Source organism: Echiichthys vipera, assembly GCF_963691815.1.
Source record: "Echiichthys vipera genome assembly, chromosome: 11".
Classification (NCBI taxonomy): Eukaryota; Metazoa; Chordata; class Actinopteri; order Perciformes; family Trachinidae; genus Echiichthys; species Echiichthys vipera.
In genome coordinates this window covers 24556726-24582979 of record NC_139836.1, presented here as the reverse complement: position 1 = coordinate 24582979, position 26254 = coordinate 24556726, and the positions used below count along the sequence as shown (strand labels likewise).

General features: G+C 40.2%; 1 protein-coding gene across 2 annotated transcripts; it reads left to right on the top strand.

Annotated features, from left to right (window-relative positions):
- Window positions 1-1930: 1930 nt before the first annotated feature.
- pank1a (pantothenate kinase 1a) lies at window positions 1931-26190 on the top strand. Of its 2 annotated transcripts, none has more exons than XM_083922714.1 (8): window positions 1931-2436; window positions 14351-14497; window positions 14762-14967; window positions 15608-15861; window positions 16386-16562; window positions 18393-18516; window positions 19889-20014; window positions 20373-26190. In XM_083922714.1, the coding sequence occupies exons 1-8, from the start codon at window positions 2145-2147 to the stop codon at window positions 20430-20432; spliced, it is 1386 nt and encodes a 461-aa protein (XP_083778840.1). In that variant the 5' UTR covers window positions 1931-2144; the 3' UTR covers window positions 20433-26190. The 2 variants fall into 2 exon arrangements, with proteins under 2 accessions (XP_083778840.1, XP_083778841.1); XM_083922715.1 differs by lacking the exon at window positions 1931-2436 and adding an exon at window positions 3187-3361.
- The last annotated feature ends 64 nt before the right edge of the window (window positions 26191-26254 follow it).

Sequence of the window (26254 nt, the reverse complement as noted above, 5' to 3'; positions counted from 1 at the left end):
CAGCGAACAGAGACTTTTATAAATAAAGCGCCCACAGCTGCACAGACTGGTACTGTGTTGCAGCGGGGAGCACCCAGCTACTGAGCTTGACTGCTGCACTGTAGCTAAGGCAAGCGGCTTTAACATTTAATAGACTACTTTATGTATTGCAGATACCTGTAAATCAATTCTTCCTGGTAAAAAAAGAACATTTCAGATATCTACAACGTCTTTCTTACTAGTAGGCTACTAATGACGTCACTTCTGTCTTTCATGTGTATTGGGCTTTCGATTCAAGATATACACAATTACATTTTAGATATCTAGAATGAACATTCTGGATAAAAATACCCTCAATTATTCAAAATTGAACAAATGTGTTTTATATTTTCCGACTTCACATTCTTCAATGATTGCAATGGTGGAAAAAATGACAAATATATATCCGACTCCACATTCCTTCTCTGGTTTCCTGCACTACAATGGGAATGAATGGGTAGTTTCTCACACAGACGCTGGTGCTCTCAGCTGGCTTTTAAAAAAAGGGCTTTGTATTTTGATATTCATTCATATAAATTAATCATGCATAAAGTAGTCCCATACACTGGGAGAAAGGGTAGCTGGAGAGAAGTAGGGATCGACCGATGTGGATTTTTTTAGGGCAGATGCCGATACCAACTTTTTTTCATCAGCCTTAGCCATGACCGATATGGACTGCTGTTTTTCGTGAGCCGATATTTGGAGCAGATACAAAATTGCACAATGATGAAACAAAATGTTACGAGTCTCAATTTTTTTTAAAAAGGAACATTTATAAAACTTAAAAAAGGCGTCTCCAGTAACAGAGCTGCCTGTGGAGCCTGTCTAAAAATAATGCCGGGGAAAAAACTAGCGGCGAATGCAGCAGTCCGCATCAGCTGATACCGATACACCTAAAAAACGCAAATATCGGCCGCTGTATATATGACATTACATGCCCGAGACCCTTAAAATGATGATTTATTAATATCACAGTTAAGTAAGCAGTGATATAAGTCACTGTCACTTACTTCAGTAAGAAAGGCTGCTACTCTTCACTGTCACTTTATATCACCACTACATCACTTTATTTAGTGGTACTGTAACTTACTGCTGCTACACTTCACTGTGCTTTACTGTAACTTAGTTCAGTATGAAATGCTGCTACATTTTTAACACTTATCGCTTTTCACCACTTATTTAGTTTGTTTGTTGTTTTAGTTTACTTTATTTCAATCTGCTGCTAAACTGCATGCTGCGTATTGTTGTATATTGTATAAACCTACGCTTAACCACAATGTCTGTTGCACTCTGTCACACTTAGTTATTGTTTGATTTATTTTATGTTAGCTTTATTTTGATTTGATTTATGTTTTTATGCTTATTGTCACTTGGATCCTTTCCCATCTTTGTATTGAAACTGTTACACAATAATTTCCCTCGGGATAAATAAATAAAGCTTCTTGAATCTTGAATCTTGAACATGACATCAGATCTGCACCCCTGGCTACAACTGCCAATTTTCCTAGTAAGAATTTCACTGATATCTAAAATGTAATTGTTGTGGATATCCAGAATTGAAGCCCAATGCTCATAAATGGCAAAAGAAGGAAGAATTACATTATACATATCTTATATTATTATTCTGACTAGTAATAATCCAATGGGGACTAGGATAAATGGTATACTGGGTGTATAAAATGTGATAACGGAGAGGAATTTGCTTTGCTTAGATGTTAACACGGCTGAAGTGTAATCATGTCGCTGGGAGGAGGACAGAAAACCGGTCGGAGAAGGTAAACGGGTTCGGGCCTCGGCTGGAGGTGTGACGTAGCACTCCACCAAAACACACACACACACACACACATACACATACACACAAACCGGCTGCTGCTGCGCGAGCCAGAATCTCAATGTGGGGGAAATGACCGCGAGTGACCTCAAAGGAAACACTGTATTTTAGCGACTGCTCGCATTTTACACTTTGTGCTTCACTAGAGCAGCAATGTACGTCAAATTTTAGCGTGATATTTAAGGACACGTTACGGAAACGGACACGGTTAACGTTAGCTGCTCGCGCGACTGTCTACACTAGCTTTGCAAAGCAGCGGGGGCTAACAGAAGCTAAGGCTAGGCTAGCTGCTGTCATGGATAAAGCCAAGTCAATGATGGACAAGAAAGGAGCGTCGGGACCCTTTCACGTCAACAACGGGCAGAGTCAACGGGGGTTTCACGCTAACGGCGGTTGCTGCAGTAGCACCGCGTTCGGCTCGAGCACCGGCGGACCCAACGGCAGCGGCGGCGGCGGCAGCGGCACGTTAGAGAACATGCACCATCATCATCTGCACCACCGCGGGGACGAGGCGGAGTGCAACGGCTCCCCGGCCAAGAGGTGCAGGCTGCGGAGGAGGACGGAGTCGGTGAGACGGAACAGACCCCGTAAGTGTCAATCAGCTTGGGGGAGGAAAAACACATTTTGATGTCGTTAAAATGCGCAATGGCGTTTGGGACTTTGTTTTCTGCTGGTGGTGCTGGTGGTGGTGTGTTTTTATGATAAGATAAGAGATAAGATAATCTTTTATGAGTCCCACAGAGGGGACATTTTCGGTGTTACAGCAGCAAAGGAGGATAGTGCAAATGACATAAGCATCAATAATAGATGCAAAATACTAATTATGTAATAGCCTATAAAAAAACAATTAAAAGTAACAAAAAATAGCTTTAAAAATCGTAAAAAGGTCTTGACAGTAAAACACTAGAAGTGATACAAACAGCCTGGGTAATATCGATGCAACAACCTCAAGCACCCAGCGTGTATTCTCCCCTCCACTGCCTTTTTAATAACTGCTTTTATATAATTTTATGGTTTGTGTAAACAACAACAATATTGTCCCTTCAAGCGTCCTCTTTTTCACCAGATTATAGCGTTAGGTGGTGAGAGTCTCCGGCTGTCGTCAGGGAGACCCCCTTTTGTTATTATGGACCCTCGGGTTGCATTTAGTGCGCTGTGATTGGTCAGTTCCTCGGTGGTGAAAAAGCTCCTGATAAGTGGGCCTGGCTTGTCTCAGCCAATCAGCACCCGACTCTTGTCTTCAGGAGGCTCAGGGACCCGCCCCCTTTATTTATCCAGCGTCTCTGATGTTGGCAGCGAAGATCACATCAGGACAACTTTGCAGTTTTTGGGCGCAGAATGTAGAAAAGTGTCGTTTCCTTCAGTGTGTGTGAAGTCTCTTTAAAAACCCAAGACTGACGCCTTATGAGTTTTCTCCAACAAGCTTCTAATATCTTTTATTTTTAACTTTTTTCATACACTTGTCAGCTGATATTTGCCTCACTATGAAGCTTATAAGTGAAAAGAAACCTGGTAAGTGTGAGTTGGTTTGTGTTTCATTGTATTGAGGAAGCATATCTATTCAAACAAGTGAGAATAATCTAAAACTTGGTGTTAGACTATCAAAACAAATCATTCAAGTCTCATTTAAGTTATATATATGTGATTTTTTCAGTCAGATTGCTTAACGAGAATGTATCACATCTAAACCATTATTAATAGCCAGAGATTATACTCTTTAATACATAAGAATGCGTGCTGTTTAAAGTTAGGCTTTTGCAGGCTTCTCGCAGCTCATTTGTTGTCGCTGAGTGTGGCTGTCATGGGAGAACTTGTTCAATTGTTGAATTGTTTGCAGCGAGACCAGCTGCAAGTTTAGAGGCCATGTTGCTATCTCATCAGCATTCATTACATCTATCTGTAATTGTGTTCGGGAGAGAGAGAGATAACCAAGACATGCTTTTTAGTTTCTAGAATAACAAATTAAGTTTCTTCCTAAATCTGTCACATAATGGGACCCTAGACAAATGAGAGTAGATGTGTTTGGTCAAATGAGAAATCATTTGACCAAACATCAATTAAATTTTCAATTTCCGTATTTGTATATATATATATATATATATATATATGTGTGTATATATATATTTTTTTACAGGTGTGGTTTATTTTAAATGCTGCCACACAAATGATTGCATTGCACTTGCACTACTAATATTGCAAGACAACTTTTCACCTTGAGAAGAAATGTCTCAAAGTTTTAATATTGTGGGAAAAGATCTCGTCACACCTCTAATGTCTTGTGTTTCTCCTCTTCAGGATGCACATTTTTCTTATTTAAGGATGTTTACCAAAAGCACATCCTTGAGCAAGACAGGTTATACCTTTTATAAGACTATTTGACCACAGCCTTTGCTTGTTTTTCAGCTATAACAGCGAGTGAAAAGAAGCTCACTAGCAAACAAGTTCCCTTTTCCGATAATGTATTGCTAAATATAATTTTACAGATGCTCTTGTTTAAGCGCCATTCAGTACCCAATTTGTTCTTGTTAGGGGAGTGGACAATATCCCTTTTTCCTACTTTCTACCCCACTACCTCCAGCTCCCTTGCTTGGAGCACACCAATTTCAGACCTCAACCGTTATTGTGATATCAGCTAATACACCTGTATTGTATTGTGACTGTATCATGCAAAATTAACAGGCCAGGGGCATAAAATGAGGGGGCCCAGACCCCTGGCTCAGATCACACCCATTTTGGAATGTGCATGTCTTTAAAGAAAGGTGGGAAGAGACAGTGGACTATTGCACACGATGTTTCTGTAAATGATTAATAACTTAGGGCAGTCTAAACACTGCTTTGTCACTTTCTGACGCTCCTGTGGGTCAACTCGCACATCACTACTATGTGCCCTGCCGGTTTTCCCATTCACACAGATGTCAGCTCCGTGCTGTTGTGGCTGTTGTGACCACCTCCGTTGCCGCCTTATTCCATCTCTGTGCCTCTAACACAGACGCCCCGACATCTGTGAAAAGCCCAACAACCCTGCAACAAACATGTTGTTAAATGGGGCTATAGACGCACAAGGTGAAAACTCCAGCAATGCTGTTGCTGCTGGTAATTAAGCACAGGCTATCACTCCTTAAATATGAAAGATACAGATGAGTAGTTTTGCTATCAGTGATTTATTCTTGGAAAAAAGATCTCAAACACAACAATATAAAAGAGAATCACTGCATGCAAAAATGTACAAGAACTTCTTTTGGTGCTAAAGACACGTTGATAGTTTATTAAACACACTGCTGTAGATATACAGTATGTTCCTCGACGTCTGTATGCGTGAGTAAGGTGTGATACTTCATGTGTAAATGGCACTGAACTGATTAAAATGTAAGAAAACCAGTCTGATAGGAAACAGGAAAATCATCATGAGAGGCTCCACCCATCTATATTCTTTTCCTCTAGCATAATATGTTCTGTACTGTTGTCAATGTAGATGGGCAAGTAACTGGAGAAGTGTGATGTTGCAATGAACACGCAGCTGATAATGCCTTGGTTCTTTGCTGTAGTTTGCTGTGATGCCTGATAAAGAAAGGCCTCACAGATTACATAATTAAGAGGGACATCTCAACAGTAAACTTTGATATGTCCAGTCAGAGCTCCTCTGCTTTATGGCTTTATGCTTTATGGTTCTCCTTGGATGAAGGCCAGCCGTCCTGATAAACCCTGATAACCCTCTAAGCTTTTCCCCACTGCTGCCAAATCTGGAATGTATTCCCCCTCGGGGATGTGATTTTTTACTTTTGTCCTCAGATTTTTTTCTAATCAGGGTTTGAGGTGGTGTAGGACTGGGTCACATTTGGGTAACACTACCTGCAGTGTCCGTTGTTTACACCCGGATTCTTGGCAGCAATTTTCAATGACTCCTGGAAAATAAACTTTATTTAACCAACAGGCTTTTTTCTCAGGTTTCTTTTTATACTTCATATCTTCTAATTTAAACTCCCTGGTGAGCTTGTGCCACCTGCTTTCATACCAATATGCCTCCAGTAGTCTGTGAATTAGGTCTTTTGGGTGAATATGCAGTATTTCAGTCCAACGCAAAGTTGAAAATGGGAAGAACGAAGACTGCAAATGTGCAAACATACATACATACATACAGTGATGGTTGTGTACTAAGGGAAGCTCAATGATCTAGTTGTTAGCACTGTCACCTGCTAGTGAGGAGGTTCCGGGTTTTCTCCGGGTTCTTCGGCTTCCTCAATAACACATGCAGGTGTTGGTGAGTCTAAATTGCTCGTAGGTGTGAATAAGCGCTTGATGGTTGTCCATCTAAGTGTCAGCCCTATGATAGACTGGCGTCCTGTTAAGGGTGTACCCGCCCCATGCCCAATGTAAGCTGGAAAACGAGGAAACCTTCTCTTTTACACAATCAACTTCATATAAAGAATAGCTGTTGTTTTTTGTGGTGGTGATAGACCCCTGCATGAGCATCCATGTGTCAGAGAGACACATGGCTTTGAAGGAGGTGTGTTGCACCATCACATCTGTTGTGTGGGGGTCACCTTAAAATAAAAACAGCAACCTCAGCAGTATGTGTATGCTATATTATGATCATTAGGATTTAATGAGGTTGTAGTAACAGAGCTGCACTTATTTGATAAAGACACAGAAACACAATTGCAAAGAAGGAGTATGCCATGTTATTATTGTTACACTGCTACTGTACTGTTATGTGTCATTTTGATTTGTACAGATATGTTGAATACAGTATACTCAGTACAACACTCAAATGTTTTTATTTGCAAGGCCAACAGATGTTTTTGCCCAACTTTTCCAAGAAGTTTGAATAGTCAGATTTATGCAATGTTTGGTCTTAGTTTTTGATTTTGACTTGAACAAAAGTGTTTTGACTTTAACTCACACTGAGTTTCAGATACCGGGGTCTTGTGTTGTAGGAAGACTGGTTAAAACATACTTTACTTGGATTCACTATCGGGAGGAAATACTGTACGTTTCTTTGTTAAATCAGATGGTGGCGTGTCAATTTTAAAGAGAAGAACCTTTAGTTCAGGGCAATGTTCACACAGTTACTTACTGGTTACAGCCTGAGTGTAAGTTAATTTAGTAACAGAATAACTCCCATTAAAATATATTGGTTTGTCAAAAAGGTCTGCCGCAGGTTGAGTCAATGTTCAACACTTCCTATTGCAGGTGGAACAGAATTTCCGAAAAAGGGTGTGCAAGTTTCAGTGTAGGTGATATGTAGGGGAGGGCGAAACTCCTTTTGTCGGAAACTGTGCACAACTGTCTAGTGTTTCCAAAAAACAAGAAGGACTTCATGTTCTGTCTTTCTCTTTCTTCTTATATGTTACTGAACACAGTGGGAAAGATAGCAGCCAAGTTGTCTGTTTGCTTTAGTAATCTCATTCTCTAAAGCTCCTTGATCTGCATGTTAACCTGCCTGTGTGGAGATTCATTCAGAAAAACACTGAAAATACCAAACAAAATAATATGTATTTTAAATATAACAATTATTTGATGCATTTTTACTATTTTCTGACAATTTCTTACAATTAATGGATGAATTGTGAATTCTGACGTAAGACAAAGAAAAACCTGGAGAAACTCTGACTGTACCAACCATAGTGCAAGACAATATAAGGTTGTTGTTAGGTCATAGACCTTTCACCTACATAGACTCAAATCACTCCTCACACTGCCCATACCTTGGTCCTTGCCAAACTGACCTTTGGCTATACACAGTGCACGTGCATGATATGTGTGCTTTTTAAATAGAAACCCTGGAAACCGTAGGATATTTATTTTCACTTCGTTTTTAGTGAGATGTTTGAGGGTTGAGCTGCAGAATGCGGAGGGACGACTCAGTTATAGTTCATGGGTTTTTGTGGAAGATGTATATGCAAATTTAGCCCCAGGGCATCGGTGAATGACAGAAAGCAAGGATGTAGGCCAGAACATTGTATTCCAGTCAGTGTGTGCAATGTTTCTTTCTTCTTGTTTCACTGACAGCCAGGTGACAGTGGTGTAATGTTTCCCCTGGCATCCATTTTGATTATTTTCGATTATTTCTTTGTTTTTTTCCCCAATGCACAAGCCGGGGAATGATCATGGGAGTCGTACAGTCAATACATGTCAAGTAGACCAGTGACAAGGTAGAGACAGACATTTGAGGGATTGTCAAAGGTTGGCAGGTTGCACAATAATGATGCTGTCAAAACAAAACTGCAATCTTCAAATGGATATTCCCTTAAGATATTTCACATCAGATTTTCTGAGAAATCAAAATTTGAATGAGCTTTTTGTTATCATTTAAGACGCCTTAATTGTGTATCATAATATTGCAATATAGTAGCTATTCCAATTAAAAGACAATAAATTATCACATTGATTTAAAAAACAAACAAACAAAACCCGTTCCTCGTGATTTAACTGACAGGTGCCAATAAGAAGATACCCAAATAAAGAAAAAACAATCACACAACAGTCTACCTCCTTTTTATTTCATTTTATCTTTATTTAACCAGATAAATACATTGAGAACCAATAAATATTTACAATGATGAAGTTGAGTTTACACTTGTTTGTTATCTGTGGGCGACTGTGGCTCAGAGGAAGAGTGGGTTGTCCTCCATTCGAGAGATTGGTGGTTCGATCCTCACCTCCCCCGGTCCACATGTCGAAGTGTCCTTGGGCAAGACACTGAACCCCGAATTGCTCCCCGTGCTGCGCATGGGTGTGTAAATGTGGTGTGAATGGTTAGATAAGATTGGATGGTATGTAGATCTCCATCAGTGTGAATGTCTGTGTGAAAGGGTGAATGTGACAAACACTGAAAGCGCCTTGAGTAGTCAAAAGAATAGAAAGGCGCTATATAAGTACAAGTCCATTTACCATCTAAAACCACAAGCACTCATTCATCGCTTTCCACACCGAAGTGTTGAAAATTAGTGACACGTGGCCTAAATATAATTTGAGTAATCTCATGACAGTATTTCATCTTAAGAAGGGAAACCGAAAGTTTCCCGGGAATTACTTGCACGAAAAGTTCAATTTGAGGACACAGCATTAGTACAAAATACTGTCTCCTAGCAACCCAAAACATCAGTATGATATGTGTCTGTCTGTGGTGCCAACACAGAGACATTTCTATGTTGTTTTTTTATTTAAATGATTATATGTGCTGGGTGTGAGTGTGTTTTTGGCTCAGGCTGTGGAGGAAAATGTGAGTGTCACTTGAGGTAGACACCGTCATACCTTGGCTGGCCTCCGTCACTGTTGCTTTATATTATATCAGAGAACGAGATCATATTTCTCTCCCCGGCCTTTGCTTTGGTGCTTGTTATAAATCTTCATTTCTTAGGGTTCAAGGGCGAACCAGGTGACCTCAGTGAATAAATATGTTTTGGAAAATAAATGTATATTGCGAAAAAGGTTTCCCATCATGTAAATGCATCGTGATATAATATTAAGAAGACATAAAAAGAAACTCCCCAATTTTTCAGTAGTTGTTGTGCAAAATATAATAAAGTAGTTTAGTTCAACATCAGTCTGTTAATTTGTTGTCTAAGGAAATCTATTTTCAAAGCTAAGAACAAAAAAAACAAATAATTCAGAGCAGTTTATTTGGCCTGTTCTCTGTTTTGTTTTTTTAATCAGACGAATGAATTTCCCAGAGCGGACACTGCAAAATCTATAGCTCATGTTTACAGACATCACAGCAGCAGGTCAGTAGGTGAGAGGGGAGGATAACAAAAAGTCAGCCAAAGAATAAAGGAGGTGATAGGTGACCCCTTCTAAAAAAGTAACCAAACACCAACACCTGTAGTGGAGCGGCAACAGGTTTAGACCTATGGTTTTAGGCGTAACAGTAGCAGTGGTGGTGGTGGTGGTGCTAGCAGTCATGCAGCTGGTTTCAGTTACCGAGGTACCACAGGTTTCAATGACCAAGCCCGAGCAGTTAGACTCATGTTGGTGTTGCTATATACAGTATGAAGAATATGTCACATACAGGAAAGTATCATTATATTTATATATATAACTCAATTTGAGCCCATTTCTGACTCCCAACCGTCTGCTCCCAACCGGCCATCGGACTTCCAGATTCATTTCTTACTGCATCTGCGCAAAGAGGCAGAGAGTCTGAAAGTACCATGGCAACATGCCAGCAAGAGGGACAGGAAGTTAAAGTTAAAATAAAGTTGCTAAAAGCCGACACTGGTTTTGTCTGTTAGATCTTTACGGTGCAGTAATGTATCATGTACGTGGTGTCAGAGGTTATGGTCACTGTGAAATACTGGTAATGTTACAGACCTCTGCCCCCTGCACTAGCAAACCTCTACCTGCCTTAGAGCTTTCAAACAAATCTTTATTGACATTTTGCAATAGCTAGAACGGTCCACAGAACCATTTTACACATAAAGTGTGAGCACTCAGGTTGTGGCTTGATGATCAGACCGTACAATGTATATCGTGAGGTTTCCCTTTACGTCCCAGACGATATACCCGTACAGTGCGAGTTAGGAATCAAACAGCGTTTCCAAAATATTACAGTGTATGCCCATCTTAAAACAAATATAAATTGCATTTTTAATGAAATTAAATGAAACACGCTTATTTATGGCCAAAGGAAATCTCCTGCATCAGAAATTCTGTCTGTGTGGACACCACACGTGCGAGGTTCAGTTCAGAACAGTTTGGCTTGGGAGTTAGTCACTACGAACGGTATCATATCACACGTGCTACAATAAACACTAGATTAATAGTTGTTCCAGTTCATTCAAGCACTGCTCATACAGTACATGCCATCATTGTCTATCAATGCCAGATATCTAATGCTACCTTACTCTATTTGGAGAGCGAGGACACCATGCGTAATATTTTGTTTGCACCATTGGAAGCTAACAAAACTTGACCTGAAATCCCATGTTTAAATTTGGTGGCTCTAACCTGAAAGTGGACTTTGGCTCAATAAGCCAGAAAGAATCACCCAGCTCCCCCCGGCAGCCTGTTGTGAAATAGTCACATCTCCTGATTGTCATGCGAGGACAAAGCTGAGGACACATAGAACCAGGATAGGTTAAGAGGTTATTACGTCACTAGTCATATGCAAACCTTTAGGGCCCAGAGTTAAGTGTCTCACTCGTGTTTAACCTGTCAGGAAGACTCATGCAAACGTATGCATCTTCAAAAACCTCAGATTGGTGTTTATCTGTCTAACTTAATTAAAGCAGATACAATTCATAGATTAGTCAGCCGACAGGAGTGTGTATTTCCATTGTTCAAGCAAATGCCAGCTCCAGCTTCTTCCTTTGTCTTATGTGACAATAAACTTAACATTTATGGGTTTTTCTTTGTGAATCGGTCAAAACAAGACATTTAAAGACATTTTAAGGCTTAAGAAAACTGTGATGGTTATTTTCAGTATTTTTGGGGGTGTTTTTGTTAATAATAATAATAAATAATAATACATTTGTATTGCACTTTACATTCGATAATCTCAAAGTGCTACAGAGTCTGTTTTTGTTATTCATTTATTATCCATAGGAGCAGTTTTTTTTTGTTGAACACTGCTGTTTTCCATAACAACTTATGGTATGTCTAACTGTGCTTGTGTTGTCTTGAACAGTTGCACAGGGTTTCTATTGTTCCAAGCCACAGACACACTGATTGGACAATGATTGGATGCTTGTCATTCTTTTCTCATCTCTGTACTGTGCACGTAACACGTAGAACATTTGTGTATCAAGGACTAAAAGAACGCTCAGCGGTAACCTCATTATCTTACCGACCTTGACTCTTGTATGTACAAAGCACAATGTCTTCAAATATTTGCCCCACCCTCTCAGCCAGAACAGCAATACATTTGATAAACTGCCAATGTAGAGAGGTGGATCAATGCAGGCACCTTCTAAAAATAGCAACATTTGATTAAATAGAATAGAAAACATCCTTTAGGCAAAAGAAAATGCATTTGATGTGGAAACTGTTTGTACCGATGTGATTTAATGTGTTAAATGTAAGTTACATTTTTAGTGTCCATCTTTTAACATTTACTTATTATCTATGGGATACAATGTGTTTTTAAATAAACCAGAATCCAGTCTTTTATTTTGAAAAAATCAAGATGACACCACTGTTGCAGTACATGATCACATTTTTAAAGGCAAACAAAATGACATATTTATTTTAAGCATCCCCATTTGTTATTACCACAATAACAAATACATTGAACACATCACATGGACAGTCTACAATTAAGTCCAAAGACGTGCCCGTGTGAGGTTAATTGATGACTCTAAATTGCCCGTAGGCGTTAATGGTTGTATGTGCCCTGTGTCAGACTGGCGTCCTGTCCAGGGTGTACCCCGCCTCACGCCCGTAGTAAGCTGGGATCGGCTCAAGCGGTTGAAGATGAATGACGATGATGATATTAAAAAATGAGAGAAAGTAGTTCTCTCACATTCATGTTCTACTTAAATTGTTAATTTCCAATCAACTTAGTGTGATTGCATTATAAGAACTGCAATTAAGGATTGTAAAACAGAAAAGCAGCAAATTATCACAATAGAAGAGCAGGAATCTTTAACAGTTTTCCTTGAAAAATGTTGCAGATTCGTGATATAAACCATCGATTAATAATAACTAATCACTTCAGCTCTAATTATCACACAAATGAAGCCCACTGAATTGAACTGAAGAGATAAGAAAGGCTGATGCACTTCTAAGTTAAATATAGGAGTTGCTTAGCGGTGCATTAAAAACATCTTGCAGTATCCGTTCTCTTCCATCCCTGCCAGTAAATCTTCCTTGCATTGAATTAGATCGGGAGACAAGTAGCAGGCGGAAGATGGGAAGAGGAGCGGGGGAGAATGAGAAAGGGAAATGTAAATAAAAAACCGAGGGAGGTAGAAGGGAGGATGAGTAGTGAAAGGGGAAGAAATGGAGAGAGACGGTGAAAGAAATATTGTGTGTATGAGAGCGTGATAGAGGCTGAGAGATGGAGCTAAGTGAAAGAGAAAATAGGAGGCTGAAGAGACAGGCAGTAGAGGAGATGCTGGAGGAGGGGGTTTGACTGTTTCCATGGCGACCATGGCTCTTGTTAAGTTGCGGTGATGCATCTTCTTTTTTCTTGCCAGTTGTGCTGGATTTTTTTTTGTGTGTGTGCTGAACTCAATGTTCTAACCGACTAACTAGCCACACAAGACCGTTTCCTCCCTCCATTCCTCTCCTGCCTTCTCTGTGCAGGAGTGTTTTAATACAGCAGGTACATGTTGGAGGCAGGACGGACAGGTGTCACAGGTTGATCTCTGGTTGTCTTTCTTAGAAGAGACTCCAGTCTAAGGCTGCAATTAACTGGGATTTTCATAATTAATCTATCTTCAGATTGTTTTCTCGATTAGAAGAAAGAAGAAGAATTACTTTATTTATCCCGCAACGGGGACATTGAATTTTTTCACTCTTATTATTAATCATGTTACACACACAGGCCCGAAATACACACATGCACAGACAGGACCTGTATACATGTAATTAAGGAGAGATGTCAGAGCGAGGGGGCTGCCAGTGATCGGCGCCCCGAGCAGTTGGGGGTTCGGTGCCTTACTCAACAGCACCTCGGCAGTGCCCAGGAGATGAACTGGCACCTCTCCAGCCACCAGTCCACGCTCCATACATGGTCCACACAGGGACTTGAACCAGCGACCTTACGGTTTCCAGCCAAGTCACCTATGGACTGAGCTACTGTCGCCCTTAAAGTAGTTGTTTTTATTTGTTTTTTTTTTCAATAAAATGTAATTTCTCATAGTCTAAGATGATGAATTCAAATAGCTCGTCGTGTCCGACCATTAGTCAAAATCCAGTCAAAAGATATTCAGTTGAATGTCACATATGGTAACAACAAAAAGCTGAAAATCATCACATTTGAGAAGCTTATACAATTTTTTTGCGTGATAAAAGACAAACGATAATCAGTAATTGAAATATTTGCAGTTAGTTTTCTCTCGTTCGATTAACCACCTAATTGTTTAAGAAGAAGAAGAAGAATTCCTTTTATTTATCCCGCAAGGAAAATACATTTTTTCACTCTGTTATTATTATTATTCATGTTACACACACACAGGCCCGAAATACACACATGCACAAACAGGACCTATCTACATGCAATCAGCTCCCGTCTGCAGTGTAGTTCCACACTCCACTGCTAAACCATACAACTACAGAATTACACTGACTTCTATTGAACAATTTAAAACAGGTACCTTTTCTATATTTTTCTCTCTATCATCATCAAATCCATTTTGTTTTCTCACCCATGTTCAACCCTGGATGGGAAAAGAGTTGCCATTGACGGTTGAACTATGTGCATTGACATAATCAGATACATTGTAGCTGACTAATTGAGTTATGGTCATGATCCTGGGTATTGTATTGTCATTTTTATCTGTATTATGTGTGGTTTTTGAAAGTAAAAAGGTTAAACAATTCTCTCATTCTCCTCACCAGCATTCCCCTGGTTTGGTATGGACATCGGTGGCACCTTGGTCAAGTTGGTGTACTTTGAGCCAGTCGATATAACTGCAGAGGAAGAACAGGAAGAAGTGGAAAACCTCAAGTCCATCCGCCGCTACCTCACCTCAAACGTGGCCTATGGTATGTCTAACCAAACAACACACCTGCGGTCCCAGCCACATTCATGTCATGTCATCATCGCATGTGTATTTAAGTAAGGTCAAGGACACCTCCCAGGCAGATAGCAGGATATACTTTACTATATAGCTACAGCTGTGTTTGTATAAGATTGAATTTAATAAGGTGTTTTCTTCTTGACTACAGGTCAAGTCATTATAGAAATGTTTATACAGAAATTACAGAATGTGCTCAGATGAACTTTTTGACAATTCCTCCGTCACTCAGGTAAAACAGGCGTCCGTGACGTCCACCTGGAGCTGAGGAACCTGACCATGTGTGGCAGGACGGGGAACCTGCACTTCATTCGTTTCCCGACGCAGGCCATGCCCCGTTTCATCCAGATGGGTCGCGACAAGAACTTCTCCAGCCTGCACACAACGCTCTGCGCCACTGGAGGCGGGGCGTACAAGTTCGAGAACGACTTCAGAACGGTGAGGCCGTAGAAAATGTCCGATTACTCTGGAAAAAGGTCCAAACTAGAATCTTTCTCACTGTGATCATTTGGTTACTGATAAAGCTGCAATTAATAATCAAACGGCAGCAAATTAATCTGACAGTCAGCTTCTCAAATGGGAGAATTTATTGCTTTTCCCTGTCTTTCGATTTTTCAAATTCAATGTCAATAAAAAAAACAAGACATTTTAATCACATTTAGCTTTAGAAAAGTACAACAAGCGGTTTTTACATTATACAGAATCTAAGTTCTTAGCTGTTATAATCTGATTTGAGCAGATATTCGCTCTGCCTCAGCTGATTGAGGGTTGTTTTTTTACATAATTTTTAGAAGTGAGTGCTTTTTATATCCGTCTGTCTCAGTGCCTGTTTACCTCAGTTCATTGACCCTTTCCGCGGTGCAGTGGGATCAATGAACTCCCACTCTAGCATTAATTGAGCTGATCCTCAACTTTGCACGCATTGTTAAAGTGCTGTAAACTGTAAACATCATTTTGGCTTTATAAATCTGACAACTAAGGGCTTTCAATGAACATTTAACTTTAAATCATCTCAAAAGGTTAAAACCCCTTTGATCATGTTGAGCTAAAATAGTGCCCTTGCTTGTTTATGCTGCAGATGGCCGACCTTGAGCTGCTGAAGCTTGATGAGCTGGACTGCCTGATCCGTGGGCTGCTGTTCGTGGACCGAGTGAGCTTCAACGGGCACCCAGAGGGCTACTACTTCCAGAACCCATCAGACACCCAGAGCTGCGTAAAGAAGACCTGCACCCTGGACAACCCTTTCCCCATGCTGCTGGTCAACATCGGCTCCGGAGTCTCCATACTGGCCGTGTACTCGGAGAACAACTACAAACGGGTGACTGGGACCAGGTGAGGAGCATAGACACATAGGTACTTGAAGGTTTAGCACGGAGAAAATGCAACCGTCAGCTAAAACTTGCAACCTACTCTCCTACTATTACAGACAGAAACAATAGGAAGACCTAACTTGTTTTTTACACTAAAATCAACCTGGAGCTTTGAACTTGAAGTTGTTTTGCATGAATGTGCAAAAGGTAAAGGCTTAGTAGATCCACCAGATAAACCAGAACTACCTGTAGGAATTCCAGCTGTTCTTTTTCTGGGGTAATCTCGTGTACCTTTTGTACTTATGTAATAGCTGAAAGGATTAGATTGTGATTAGATAGTATGCTGTTGAAAAGAGTCGGCAAAAGGCACGTTGATGTGGAAATTATGTTACGTTTATATTGTAGCCCTCTCTGTCACAACATTGTTCAACCATGAAACTAGTCATAGTTTAGTCAACTAGCCATACTCAGTTCAGTTATCTATCTAAAGCACAGGCTAAACCAGTGTTATATTAATACTGGATGATTTTCTCTTCCTCCCCGCAGTCTGGGAGGTGGTACATTCCTGGGCCTTTGTTGTCTGCTGACGGGCTGCGAGACGTTCGAGGAGGCGTTGGAAATGGCCAGCAAGGGCGATTCTACCAACGTGGACAAACTGGTGAAAGATATCTACGGAGGAGACTACGAGCGCTTCGGGCTGCAGGGCTCCGCTGTTGCATCTAGGTGAGTGTGATGAGGGCTTTGTCAGCTGAAGGCCCACAGTGTTTCCACAGTTCACTTCAACAAGACACTTAATCCTCTGACCATATCATGGGCCAATAATAAAACAGCTGTGATTGTACTGGAAACTCCTGCGTTAGGATGGGAATTAATAAGATTTTATTGATGCTTAATTAGGCCTACACAGGTTTTCAGCATCTGAAAGAGTTTTACTAGCCGGGTCTGAACACAGTAGATGAAATGAGTGTGTAGCTTTCTTTTTCTTACTTAGGCTTTCAGGTTTCTCATAGAAAAAATCTGCAGTATTTCAGCAGTGTAAGAGTTTAATACTATCAGAAAAAATAGCAAGGATTGAGCAAAGGAACTGATCAGCTCAAGAGGCGTGCGATTCCAATTCCACATTGTTACCGGTTCCCAACTGGAAGGTTCCCATCCCTACTTCTGGGCTTGTAGTATGTGATGATGAATTTCAATTCAATTCAATTCAATTCAATTTTATTTATAGTGCCAAATCATAACAAAAGTTATCTCAGGACACTTTACACTTTATGAGAAATTAACTTTCATTTAGCGTCCTTGTCACTGTGTCTTCCTAACAAGTTGGTCAAAGAAACTGAAACGGCAGTCTTGTAATTAATGTAGATGTTATAGGAGATGTTATGAGTTTGGCCGCACTCCTGAGGCGCTGGACTTGACTGTAAATAAGCACTGGCAGTGGATAAGGTATTTCTCATAATTGTGGGTGACATATTATTCTAATATTCTGCCTTAATTAGTGACTCATAGTGACTTTGAAAATTCTGATTTGGGTACACCCTCTAAGTCAATCTTAAAATAGATTAATTGTTTATTAAACTTACACTGATCTTTATAAAATATAAGACTAATTAAGTAATTTTATGGACATTCTTAAACTAATTATGAGAAGTGGATGAAATCAGCTTGGACTTTACCGAATCAGCTCACAGTGCTGATTTATTGGTTCACACTAATTAGGAAATTGCTCACACACATCAACAGTAACATCATGAATTCAGGATTTAATGTGTGTGGATGCAGTGTCGTTTGAGACTCTGTATGAATGTATGGATGCACAAAGAGCACAGTCATAACAGGAATACACAGCAAAGGGTGTATGAAATAACAGCTGAGCAGCTCTGTGTGCAAAGGTTAATCCATAAAGCAAGGTGAGAAAAAAAAGATTTTATCAGTCATCAGATTATAATCACTGGTTCTTCGTATTGTGTTCCACCTGGTCATTTATTGAGCAAAAACACACACACACACACACACACACACACACACACACACACACACACACACACACACACATTGACATAGTACACTGTTGTTCTGAAGGTTATTGTGACATTCACAGAGGCTCATGTTCTGTGCCTATTTGCTTTTCTCTCAAAGTTGAATTGTGTGGAATATTGTATCATTCAAAAAGATGCACTTAAAAACCGGGTTTTGTATCTGTAACTGTACTTTCGTAAACTCGTGAATTTTGTTTTGTGTCTTTCTCTTCCTTGCAATTTCAAAGACACTGATTAGCCACCATGTTGTAAACCTGTTAATAGTCTGTGAGCGTGCGTGTGTGCACATGCACATAAGTGTTTCGCACAGATTGTGAAACCCATTTTGTAAACACCGGTTGGCAGCTGTCTGAATTGATAGACTTCCAAAATGTGTTTTTCAGTCTACAAAACTACAGATACAAAATCCAGTTTTCAAGTACACCTTTTTGAATGATATAGTCCATAGTACCCATGAGTTGCATGACAGATTTTTTTTGTTTTTACATGTTGTGATTCTTATGGTCTATTTCTACAGTTTTGGTCACATGATGAGCAAAGAGAAGCGAGACAGCATCAGTAAGGAAGACCTAGCCAGAGCCACACTGGTCACCATCACTAACAACATAGGATCCATTGCACGGATGTGTGCTGTCAACGAGGTACAAACACAAACAGGAGTGATTACACTTTCTCTTACCAGTAGTAGTAAAAACAGGACTTTAAACATAAAGTAAGTCCTGTATGTGCATTATTTCTACTGCTGCTACTTTTATTGAAATGTTTTCAGTGGCAGCAGCCAAACTTAACCTTGTTATTTTCTGGAGTGAGCGATCAGCATGGAGTCTTTCTGTGTGCTGTGAGCTTCTTTACAGTGTTGCCTTGTGGCATGGGGATCAAGCAGCATTGTACAGGGCTATCACTGCACACAGAGCTGCAGCAGGACGCACACACACAGGTCCATCAACCTCAGCGTTCAGGGTTGATACTGATATATTTGTATGGAATTTACAAATAAGTCTAGGTCTTTCCCTTAAATCATAGGTGTCAAACTGATCCAGTAAAGGGCCGTGTGGCTGCAGGTTTTCATTCCAACCAATCAAAAACACACCTGGTCCGACAAATCAACTGTGTGAAGACAGTTCAGGTGATGGAGTAAGTGAAGTCAGGTGTGTTCTTGCTTGGTTGGAATGAAAACCTGCAGCCACACGGCCCTTGACTGGATCAGTTTGACACCCATGCCTTAAATTGTTTTAGGGATAAAATGTAGGAACTGAAATTCTCTTCTGAGAATCTTCAAGACCAAGTGACCAATAATACCTGCTCTTTGGTAAAGAATCTCAGGTAGTTTTGGCCTTTAAATAACTAATTTGTTTTCAAAAGAGCTGTCAAACAAACAAGTACATAGGAAAGAAATGGAGATCATCGTCTTGATTATACTGGTCACACTGGTTTGTTTTTGCAGTTCCCTAAAATTCAACAATCACTGTGGCCGCATGTTATTTTGCAGGACTTTACACCAGATATTAGATGAACATAATTCATTATGAAACATGCAGAGTCTACCCTTATATTATGATGGTGTTTAAGTCAAATTAGATGTGAAAGATAATAATTATTTTGCCTTTCTAGCACATCTGCTTAATTTACATACTCGTGTCAATGCATCCTGTCACGCCATTTTCCTAAAATATATTTAAGCAAATTATACGTACATTTCTGTGACACACAAGAAACATTTGAGCAGCATTTAGCAGTTTTTTTCTGACTTCATTGTGATTTTGAAAGCTTTTCAGTCTGATTTGTTAGTGCTCCTGAGGCTAAACCACTAAAAGTAAAGACTATAAAGCCTTTTCCACAGTAGAGCAAGAGATTAACCAGTAACCAGCTTTCCATCTCTCAAGCACCACCATGTGGTGAAGAAGAGGTGTTGCATTTTGCCCACAGATCTGTTTCATATTTTGTTCTCTTGTTTATTTTATGACCTTTTATCCATGGAATTGACTTGATTTTCTTTTTTTCCATGTCTGTCAGAAAATTGAGCGTGTCGTGTTTGTTGGGAACTTCCTCCGCATCAACACAGTTTCCACAAAGCTGCTAGCCTATGCCATGGACTTCTGGTCTAAAGGACAACTAAGAGCCCTCTTCCTGGAACACGAGGTGAGCACATGACTAATGAACTATAGGATGAATTTAACTGAGCTGTGGATTTCTTGTCAGACCTTAATTGGTTCCTGGAACCTTTAGGGACTCAGTAAAACTCACATCAGAGAGTGTGTGTGTGTGTGTGTGTGTGTGTGTGTGTGTGTGTGTGTGTGTGTGTGTGTGTGTGTGTGTGTGTGTGTGTGTGTGTGTGTGTGTGTGTGTGTGTGTGTGTGTGTGTGTGTGTGTGTGTGTGTGTGTGTGTGTGTGTGTGTGTGTGTGTGTGTGTGTGTGTGTGTGTGTGTGTGTGTGTGTGTGTGTGTGTGTGTGTGTGTGTGTGTGTGTGTGTGTGTGTGTGTGTGTGTGTGTGTACCAGGGTTACTTTGGAGCTGTCGGTGCGCTGATGGAGCTGCTCAAGACAACAGAGGACCCGTGAAGGAAATTACGTCATGACATCATCAACCCTCGACGAGACGATGCCATCCACCCCTGAATGCTGTGATGTCATCAACTCTCGATGCTGTGAAGTCATCAACTTTCCATGCTGCTGAAAGGTCCCTTTCACAGAGGCCGCTAAAGGAACACTAAGAGAGAGGCAAAGAAACTGAGAAAAGCCATTTTAATAATTTAACTAGTGTAAATAATGATAACCTCTAACATTCATCTCCTTAACCTTCCCAAACAGAGTCCCCCTATCATAGAGGTTGTAATATTGTAATCTTTAATTTATGGTTTCCTGTAATCCGCCCTGTGTCGGGAAGCACAGCGAGTGTTTTAGGGTTTTTTGTCACTGTGTATTTGTGTGAATAGCTACTGTAGCATTATGTCCTGAAGGCTGTGGTTCCACGGATGACTACTTGTGCAACAATTCTGTCAACAAATACCGTCTGCGTAGAAATGAAGTTCTTCTTGAATGAGTAATCAGGCATTTTTACCACTAGGGACTCAAGGAAACTCCTTTACAGAAACATCATTTGACCACCAGTGCTTTCAGCTGTAAATGAACCTTTTGGTGAAGTTACTGATGCTGTAACACCATCAAGACCACAGCGAGTGGTCACCCAGCTCCAAACTGCAGCTGGACAGCAGTCGTGACAGCAGCTAAGGGTTGGGAGGCATTTTGTAGATTTCTGTTTGTTGCACAAAAAGTTACCCACAATGCTACGGTCTTCTAAGGAGTGCACTGAAGCCAAATCCTGCTGAGATTTGTACGATATCTGCCTCCTTCAGCCACGATGGGAAGCAGAAAAACACACTTTATTTGTTTCTGTTGCTCCACTGCACATGGCCTTTGCTTTTTGTTTGTTTGTTTGTCCTCCGTCTGCCTACATGTAACCAACATTAACAACACCATATTGCCACACATGCGTAACTAACCTGCGGCGTTTAGTGTAAGCTGACGGGACCAAGACATTGTTTTTCAATAGATGGCGCTAGAGCTATGTCGGTGTAGTTCATTTCTGCTGACTAGCATCCCCTTAACCACAGTTCAGAACCTGCCTCAGCCACCTGTGTTTGTTATTTGTCAAATACTATGGGTTTTTTTTCCCTCCTGTAGGGAATCATACCTTATTTATTTTTCTTACCCTTCCCTGTCTGTCAGAGTCACTTCAGGAGGGTAGTCTCCTGTTCCCCCCACCCTCTAGCTTCTCTGCCCTCCTGCTGCCTTGCGTGGATGTGCAGTGGGATTTAATGAGGCGTTCAGGCTGAAGTTTGTACCAAGTGAATCCTGGCATAAAAAAGGTCCAGCACCCATGTACTGTGGATGCAGATGCAGCACAATGGTGTCACCTTTTGGGAGACAATGGGTAGCACGATGCTTTTAGCCAAGAGTTGCCCTTCATCAAAATGCAGTAATGCACATTTGCAGTATCAGTTCATCTACATTAGATTAGACTGTGTTCAAAAGATATTGTGCACAACTAATGATGATTTATTCTGAAAGTGCTGCTAGGCAGGTGAAGTTAGAAACAGCCGTTACTACACTTTCAGAAAGGTGTGTTGTAGTAGTAGAAGAAGCCGTGGCCTCTGGCTTTGCCCAAATTGCCTGTAATAATGTCCTGAGTGGAGAATCTCCTTCTGCCACTTTTTAACTGCTCTGTAATCATTTGGGAAAGCTGGAATTGCAAATGTCATGCACACACCATGCTGTAGGCAGGGTTTGCTTGTAGTTTATTATGCATGACAATGACCACTGTAAAGAGACTTTCGGCATCTATAACCGTCAATGGATTATAGAATTATGACATTCTGTTTTAAAGAGACGTGGTGTAGTTTCCTGTAGTGTTTCCTGTCTCTTGGTCTGGACCTTTACAGCCTTTCATCTCTGTTTAATGTCCGAGCTGTTAAACTTTGAAGCTGAGCGGTTTAGCTTCCACTGTCTACATGCCTTTACTCTCCAGCAGAGAAACTGTGCTCTTTCCCTTTTTGGAATCACTCCTTTTGTAATTCACCTCCATCTTCACCTCGTTTTTCTTCACCACACTAATTTATTGTTGAAATACTTCCGAATCATCACTTCCAACACTCTAGGCTCAGTTCATTTTTTATGTTTCTGAGCCTGATAAATACAAGTGTGCAAGGATTTTCCTTACACGACCTTTCTTAAATTCCACCTACAATAATAGAAACAAAGGTAAAATCCTTATCAGCTAATTGAATGTTATGCAATTATACTGAACGTCTTATTGACAAAATTGAGTGATTGCCGTTATCTTCTCTTCACCGTGTAACGTACCCATGGACTACACTTTGACCCTGACAAATAACATGTTTGCTGCTATGCAGTTCTTTTTTTCTTTTTTAATGTAGAAAAAAAAACAAGACAAAGGGCAGTTTGATTATAGGCCACAGTTTGTTGGAAGTTGTTATTGTAAGCTGATGCTTATATTCACAGACATTTACAATACACTAACTTTAAAGTTTGTAAACTATACATTAACAATCACCTATTGGCTTCAATAATCCAAATACCCTCACTTATGCAAGTGTTACAGGAAGAACTGTGGTGAAATACTATTGAAGTAGTAGTGTTGTTGTTGTTGGGGGGGATCTGGGAGTTTTGCAACCATTTCCTCTACTGTGATGACACTGCAAATGTTCTTTTCAGGTGCTTTTTGGTCTGTTTGTTTTCTTCTTTGCCTTGTTCCAACCCATGTTTGGATGATAATAGTGGCCTCGACCCGTCAGGTGCCACTCCGCTTTTAAAATCAGGCTGGTGTTGGTTGTCTTGTGCCACTCCCTCTCATCTGAAAACCCCTAATTGGTTGCCTTCACTGTTCGTTAGCCTGGTTACACCGTGTCTGTGCCCTTCAATTTCCTGTGCGATTGAATTTCAATTTCTTAACCTGTTGAACTTCTTCTCATTGTTGTTGTAATGTTAAACGTGCGAACATCCGTGTTCAGGTTTCACTCTTGCTTTCTGTGCTTTTATTCTGTTTAGTTTTTTTGCTTGTCATGGTACTATAGCAGAAGATCCACTGCAGTTAACACACATTTACAGTTTAAATATCAGCGTGTGGCATTCACAACTAACTTGCTGATCCCAAGTTAGTACAAAAGCAACATTAACTTCCATTAGCATAGCAATGGTTTTGATAAGAAAATCTGCAAAGCCACAACATTCTTTAGGTATTACATATCATCAATAAGAAGAACTGGAAATTTTAGATGTTTTCCATCTTTTTTTTATTATTATTATTTTGGGCAACTGTTTGGTTTGGGAACATTTTTCAAAAAGTATGTCCTATTACTGTTTTTATTCTGCTTGTTTGGTGGCCAGTAGTAGGTAACAATGTCAGTTAACGTGTTTTTCCCATGCAAGTTGAATACCCTGTTGTACATAATTTCTTTTCATGGTTTGATTGTTTTTGGTTGGCACAAAGAACCAGTGTGATTGTTTTCAGAGATGTAAATCCCTGCTCCCATGCTCTATCGGGCCGAAGACACTTCTAGAAGTGATCAGGCTACGAGTAATACCTTTTTTAAACACACATCATCACTGTACTGCAGAGCCTTTTATCTCGAAACAGGTGAACACCCAAGTAGAAGGAGCAGTTGTTTAACATTTTACAATCTGCTGTTCAGCACGTGGCCCAGTCCTGGTGTCTGTTTTAAGAGGATGCATGGTCTCTGCATAGCATAGAAGACATGTGTAGTTAGTTTTAAAGTATATCTGTATGCTCTTCCCAGTGATGTTCTAATTGTACGTTAAAATGTCCATACTCCTCTAAAACTGTTCCAAGCCAGAGTTAGTCTGTCGTGGCAATATCATGAGTTCAAATACTTGTAGTATATTTGTAACTAACTATCATACTAATGTACTGCTGCAGCTTCAGTGTTTGGACTACACAAATAACAGTATGTCTTCAGCAACATTGGTCATAAAACCCATCATTCAGCAGTGTGGCATCTTGCACCGCAGTTGACAGCCGACGTTTTGACCTTTCAAAAGTGTTTCTCGCACATTTTAAACCCATTTTACAGACTTTTAAGCATATATTTGTCTGTTCTCACGAGTCAACGGTGTGGTCGTCTGAGTTGTGATTTTAGTGTTTGGGCTTCGAACCTCACCAACACTCTTTCTCGGGTTTCATTTCCCAACGGGACCATCTGTACTCGGATCAGTATTTATTTCTCGGTACTGTAAGGAGCTTTGGCTTAAAGCGTCCGCGGAACAGCAAATGTATTCGTGTAATTCATCGGGAAAACCTAACCAACAGGCTATGCAGTAACTCATCCATCAATCTGTTTGTCCCTTCCAACAAACTCACCTCTTCTCTAGAGCTACCACAGTGGATTTGACCCGTTTGTAAATGTTTTTTAAATATATATATATATATATATATATATATATATATGCAACCCTGTTAGTTTTCCCCTGTTAGAAATCCTGTTTTAATCTTGACGGAGAGTTTCTCTTCCTGACGTTTCTGTCCTGCTGATACGGTTAACACTATTTAAGGTGGATGCTCGCAACAGGACGTTCACAGCTGATTAATACATCAAAATGAGCGCACCAAGCATGTTTTTTTCAGTGTGATGTGTGTGACCTTATCACGCTAAACATGTGTGCAACGTGGCAATGTACAGCTAGTAGCATAACAACAGCTACTTTTGAATCTCATCCAACCTGTACATCTTGTTGCCGATTGTTGTTTAGGATAGAACTGTAAACACCTTGTTGCTGTCTAACCTGTTGCACACTAGTCACGGTGACAGAATGGTCCTTGTGACCTTCTGACCTTTAGCCTGTGTAATGTCTTTTCGCCCCACTCTGCTAAACTCTTTTAGGATTTCCTCAGAGGTTTTTAATCTGCTCAAACATCCTGTTGCGTGAACACATCCAGCCTTTTGAAACTGTCTTCTGGAGTGCTTGACTGGCGGGACTGACCTTTTCACCCTTGTGTATTTGATTGTACAGAGATTTTGTAAATAATAATATTATTATTATTATTATTATATATTCTACACCAGCAATCTGTCTGTTGATTAAGTTGTTTCAACTGTTCAGGGCCTGGCTTCCCAAACATGGCTTCATTTACGATCCAAGCGCAGACGAAAGACTCACCAAGACAAACCACTTTTCTCTGCACCTTTCCCAGAGCTGTGAGAAGTATAACTTTAGCAAATATTTTTAGGAGTCTCTTTTACTTGTGCTATGGTATATTATCGATGAGATTGTCCTCATAATGACACGTCTAACTGTTTATTAGTGATGGTCTAAAATCTTTGGGATTCTTTGTACATATGTTAAAACCACTAATGGGATTTATTTTTTTTTAGATTTATTGTAACTTTAATATATTTTCCCCTCTTTCCTTGACTTTGATTAAAAGTAACCATGCTAAATAAGTCATACTTACTCTGAGTGAGAACTGAAGAGGACATGCGATGTGTTAAATATGTTTAACGGGCATCAATGATCTCGGTGTCCACAGTCTGGGTGATTGTGTTTTGTCTGCTGGGTGTCGGTGTTGGTTGTTTCACATCAGCTCCTCTGTGATCTGGATCTGTGTGTGAATGTTTTGGGAAGTCCGGTGCTGGTTGTTTGCGTCAGTTCTGCTGCTGCTTTTAACTCCGGTTTGAGAAAAAAAAGGGTTAAAAAGGGGGAAAAAAGACAAAAAAAATAAATGAATAGCTCCCTGCCTTGTGCAATGCGTATGTACTGAAGTGAAGAGATTTCTTTTTTTTTTCTAAAAAGGAATTAAACTAAAACTGGATGAGAAAAACGTGTTCTGGATGTTTGTTTACTGACTC

Bases quoted from the DNA above. Each gene is read 5' to 3' on its own strand.
- pank1a (XM_083922714.1), top strand. From the start codon at position 2,145: ATGGATAAAGCCAAGTCAATGATGGACAAGAAAGGAGCGTCGGGACCC. The intron at 15,862-16,385 runs GTGAGGAGCATA...TCCTCCCCGCAG, and splicing joins AAACGGGTGACTGGGACCAG to TCTGGGAGGTGGTACATTCC. The intron at 16,563-18,392 runs GTGAGTGTGATG...CTATTTCTACAG, and splicing joins GGCTCCGCTGTTGCATCTAG to TTTTGGTCACATGATGAGCA.